The sequence below is a fragment of the Cannabis sativa genome, chromosome 7 (assembly GCF_029168945.1).
Source record: "Cannabis sativa cultivar Pink pepper isolate KNU-18-1 chromosome 7, ASM2916894v1, whole genome shotgun sequence".
NCBI lineage: Eukaryota > Viridiplantae > Streptophyta > Magnoliopsida > Rosales > Cannabaceae > Cannabis > Cannabis sativa.
Genome location: NC_083607.1, coordinates 49,926,742 through 49,931,268, shown reverse-complemented (window position 1 = coordinate 49,931,268; position 4,527 = coordinate 49,926,742). Strand labels below are relative to the sequence as shown.

General features: G+C 31.8%; 1 protein-coding gene across 2 annotated transcripts; it reads left to right on the top strand.

Moving 5' to 3' along the window:
* Window positions 1-468: 468 nt before the first annotated feature.
* LOC115697945 (probable small nuclear ribonucleoprotein F) lies at window positions 469-4,228 on the top strand. Of its 2 annotated transcripts, XR_009688803.1 has the most exons (7): window positions 469-629; window positions 1,658-1,745; window positions 1,834-1,871; window positions 2,205-2,269; window positions 2,391-2,496; window positions 3,316-3,416; window positions 3,925-4,228. XR_009688803.1 is itself a non-coding variant. In XM_030625122.2 (6 exons), exons 1-5 carry the CDS (start codon window positions 627-629, stop codon window positions 2,458-2,460), a joined length of 264 nt encoding a protein of 87 aa, XP_030480982.1. In that variant the 5' UTR covers window positions 469-626; the 3' UTR covers window positions 2,461-2,496; window positions 3,925-4,228. The 2 variants fall into 2 exon arrangements, 1 of the variants encoding a protein (XP_030480982.1); XM_030625122.2 differs by lacking the exon at window positions 3,316-3,416.
* The last annotated feature ends 299 nt before the right edge of the window (window positions 4,229-4,527 follow it).

Genomic DNA, 4,527 nt, shown 5'->3' with positions numbered 1-4,527 from the left:
AAAAATTCCACAAAAACTTACTTGGATTGCTGCGATTGGGGTTCGTGGGATTCGACTAGGTCTCCTTGTTCGCTCGGGCGTTCGTCGATGGGGTCGATTGGAGTGGGTTCGAGGGTTCGTCTGGGTTGTCGTGGGTTCAAGGGTTCAGTTCGTGGTCTGGTCGTCTGGTTGTTGTGGGTTCGTGGGTTCGTCGTCGTCGTGGGTTCGTGGTCGTCTGGTGGTCGTCTGCGATTGGGGTTCGTGGGTTTCGTGGTCTGGGTTTGTGCGTCCGTCCGTTGGTCTGGGTGTGGGTTGTCGTGTGTTTGGGAGAGGGAAAGAAGAGAGAGAATGTAAGTAGAGGGAATGTGGGAAGTTTGAAATGAGAAGAGTATTTTTGGAAGAAAAGTGAAAGATTGGTATATTTTTACCATGTGTTATAATTAGGTATAATTAAACACCATGTTTCCTTTTTTAGCATGGAATGTCAAATTTCCCTTACATTACATCATATCAGCAAACATGTCTTATTTCTAGTCTTTCAGTGTCCTCTTCTTCTCTAGGGTTTTCTGCAGGGGACTACTAGAGCTTCGAGAGTTCAAACCTTAGCTTCCTCACTTAGTCACTCTCACTTTTCTAGCTTGGAAAACATGGTAAGGGAATATGTTTTGAATCACGTAATTTCATTCGTTCTCACTTATTTCTCCCACGCACGGATTTTGTCATAAACTTCAATTTTCAGCTTGAAATTGATTTGAGTGTTTGTACGAACCTAGATTTTCAGTTTAGTTTTGCTTCACTTCAGATCGAGAACAATGTCGTTGTATAAAATTGTTACGACATTTCCCATATATATAAATGATTGAATTTTTAAAATTATTAGTTTTTGTATTTTTGTTACATAATTTGTTGTTGCTTAGTGAATCATTTTTCTAATTATAATAAGGAATGGAACTGTAACAGGGGTTATGGGATATATTTTAGAATAAAGTGTTTAGAGTGTTTCTTGCCCCTTCCTTGGGCAACACCTTAGAATGTGTTTGATTTGGAATTTAGACATTTGGATTTATACTGCTTATTTGTAATTTTTCTGTTTAATGGAGGTTGTTTCTGTTAATGTTCATCTGAAACTCAATTTGTGGATTTAGGTTAGTGGGTTAATTTTTTAAACTGAATAATGTTCTCAAGTCTTGTAAATGAAACATATTATATATACAGACATTGGTATTGAGAGATAGAGATATTATTGTTCAGTTTGAAGCTTGGTCTGGTACATAAATTTTGATTTGTGTGTTTCTTTGGTGGCTCGTTTCAAAGCATGTTTTTTTAATGGATTTTGGTGTTTGCTTTACTATTATTATTATTTAAACAAACTTGTTATATTTACTTTTATTTTGTATCTTCCATGTCAATAGCCTATATTGATTAAATCATAATAATGATGAGGTATTGAATGACATTCTTTATGACTTAAAGTGATCTGTTCTTGGATATGCTTTTCTTTATAAAAATTCTCAGAGAGTAATCCAAATTAGTGTGATTTCAATTAATAAGGCATCAAGAACTTTTCTTTTCTTAGTTTATTTTGGTCTTTTGTTTTTAAATGACAATAAAATTTGATTTCTCATGTTATTTTGTTTGAGTTTTAATAATATAAGCATATATCTTGACTTTTTTGCAGAGCATACCAGTTAACCCAAAACCTTTCTTGAACAATTTGACCGGAAAGACTGTTTTTGTAAAGCTAAAATGGGGAATGGAGTACAAAGGTATGTTGCTTTTGGCTCTAGCTATTTTTTTTCCTTCCCATTTAATAAGGTTGGCATTATATTCATGTTTCATTTGTGCTATTTTCAGGTTTTCTGGTCTCCGTGGATTCGTACATGAATTTGCAGGTATTCTTTTTCTTAATCATTTGTGTATTAAAATATATGTTTGTATCTCATTATAATATTTGTATGTTGTATTCTTCATGAACTATATTGGATTTTCTTTTTCAAGTCTTAAGTGATATTGTTGTATGTTGTCTTCACTAACTTTTGTATATTTTTCTACTTTATATGTCATTGTTAATTATAGATGAAAAATTTATTTTCATTGAACTATTGCAATTCTTATTCTTCTGTAATTTTAAATACAATTTTATACTATTTACCTTGTTAGCTCACAAATACGTTTGTACAGTTTTCAATAAATTTCAATATATGATGATTGGAATTTACGTGCAGTTGGCCAATACTGAAGAGTACATTGATGGACAATTCACTGGAAATCTTGGTGAAATTTTGATCCGGTAGCTCTCTCTCATTTCATTTCTTCTAAATTTTCAACTATAATTATTCGATCTGTTCATAAATACCCAGGTTTTACTTATAAGGTCCCTAATGGCATTTCCTTGTTACTTTGTACTACAGATGTAACAATGTTCTTTATCTTCGTGGAGTACCGGAGGATGAAGAAATTGAAGATGCTGAGCGAGAATGAATAGCAGCTCGTTTAGCTCTGTGGTTTATGTCGAAGGTCAGTTCTTAACTATTTCTTTTCATTAATCTCTACTGGTTGTTCTGGAATTGTGCTAGACTTTACAACAAAGCTGGATTCCTGTAGACCAATGAAAATATGCATGTTTTAATTTAATAAACGTTGTGGTTTAGTCCCTTTCTAAATGACTTCCAAAAGTTTGTATTAGTTCTATTGAAGTATAAATAGGCCATTTACTATAGCTAAAAAACCATCAAACTAGAGAAGCTAATCGTTCTAATATGTGCTATTATATAGTGAGTGATCAATATCATATGAATACTGTGTGAATGTTAAATATTGTAATTAATATATTTTTGTGAAATAAAGTGGCGTTTATGTTGGCATAAATTTCCATTTGCCATATGAAATTCTAGAACTTGTTAACCTAATCAGGGCTGTCTGTTCATTAGGTATCTTGTCTTTTATCAAAATATAATTTTTGTACTCTTTCGTACTCAATATTAATGCTTATATGGTATTCTGTATTTTTTAATTGGTATATTTGTTATTCTGAACTCAAACTTGATCAATAAAATTGTTTTCAATTATGAGTTTCAAATTCAAATTTAATTGTTTATTTAATTACATATATGTAGTTTGGTTAAATTGATTAAATTTGAGTTTAGTGTACTAAACATCTATAATTTCAAAATATAAGTACCAAATAAGCATTATTGAAAGTACAAAATTCTAATTTTTTGTTTTTTGCTTCTATGAAACATAAGGTACCAAATCTTTTAAATTATAAAATAGAGAGTATTAATTAAGTATATTATAATCCTCATATTGAATGTAAAACATAATAAATTCATACAGATACCATCATATGAGGCAAGTTCGTCATTTATAGTAAGAGCCACTGAAGATAATCATGCTGAAAGTGGCTAATGCACTAGTCGTAGTCAGGCAATTGCAAGGTACACACATCTCACAATCCAAAATGGCCAAAGTAGTCCCAAAAGAAGACCCAACACTCTTTCTAGACACCTAAATTCACACCCCACGTTATAATGATAATTAAAAATTTAAAACCAATGCGTAAGATTAAGAACCGGATGTCATATCTACTATCTCTTTTCTACCGCCATCTTTCCTCTCAAAGCCGGTGACTAGCACCACCATGAAGTGTCATCCTATAATTGTTTAACGATTTTCTATAATATTTATTAAAGTAAAACAAATGGGACTCGATATTGAGTTGCACCGATAGCGGTATTACACCTTATAGGGGTGCTAGGCACCATGGTGCTTAGTATTTTTCTTTAGCATGTCATTTACTAGGCTTCTAAGAAAACCTACTTAGATATGAGTATTCTAAAGAAAAAGAAGATTTGAGATATTATGAAGGATATTAAGATTTTTTAAGTCAAAATCTTCAAAATCCCCACAGAAGCAAAGTCTAATTCTTTTAATTAATTATTGCAGGGAAAAAGATGAGCATGGTAACTAGAGAGAAAGGTTTTGTAAATCAACACTTGTATTCAAACGATGCACCATAAATTTGTCAATGGTATTTCGTTACTTTTCTGCTCTGTAAAGAGTGTTGGGGCTGGATTGAGGTGTTTGAAGTTCTATTTGTTGATTTTGTTTATTTTCCCATCTGATGTTAACGTTCAATATATAAATGTGTTCAGCTGGAGAAAGGAAAAAAATGGTTCATGGGATACACAGATAAGTCAATGTCAATTTGTAATATGAAACTTTCACTCTCAAAGTCATAACCCCTTTCGTGAAATGCAACTCTCGAAGCTAAAACACAAGTAAAGGAACGACTCTCTTTAGTCTATTTTTTCTCTAGATGATATACTTGCGCAAGTTAGGTCATCTCCAATTGGCTTAAAACACCAAAAGTAGTGTGATTTCACACTATATAATTCAATGCACACTATAAATAATTAAACGTATAAATGAGTTTGTCTATATTGTTCCACCAAATTTAGTGGTTATTGTAGATCACACTATTTTTTTTTTAAGTTTTTAATAATTAAATACTACTTTAAAGAATTTTTTTTTAAATAATTATATATA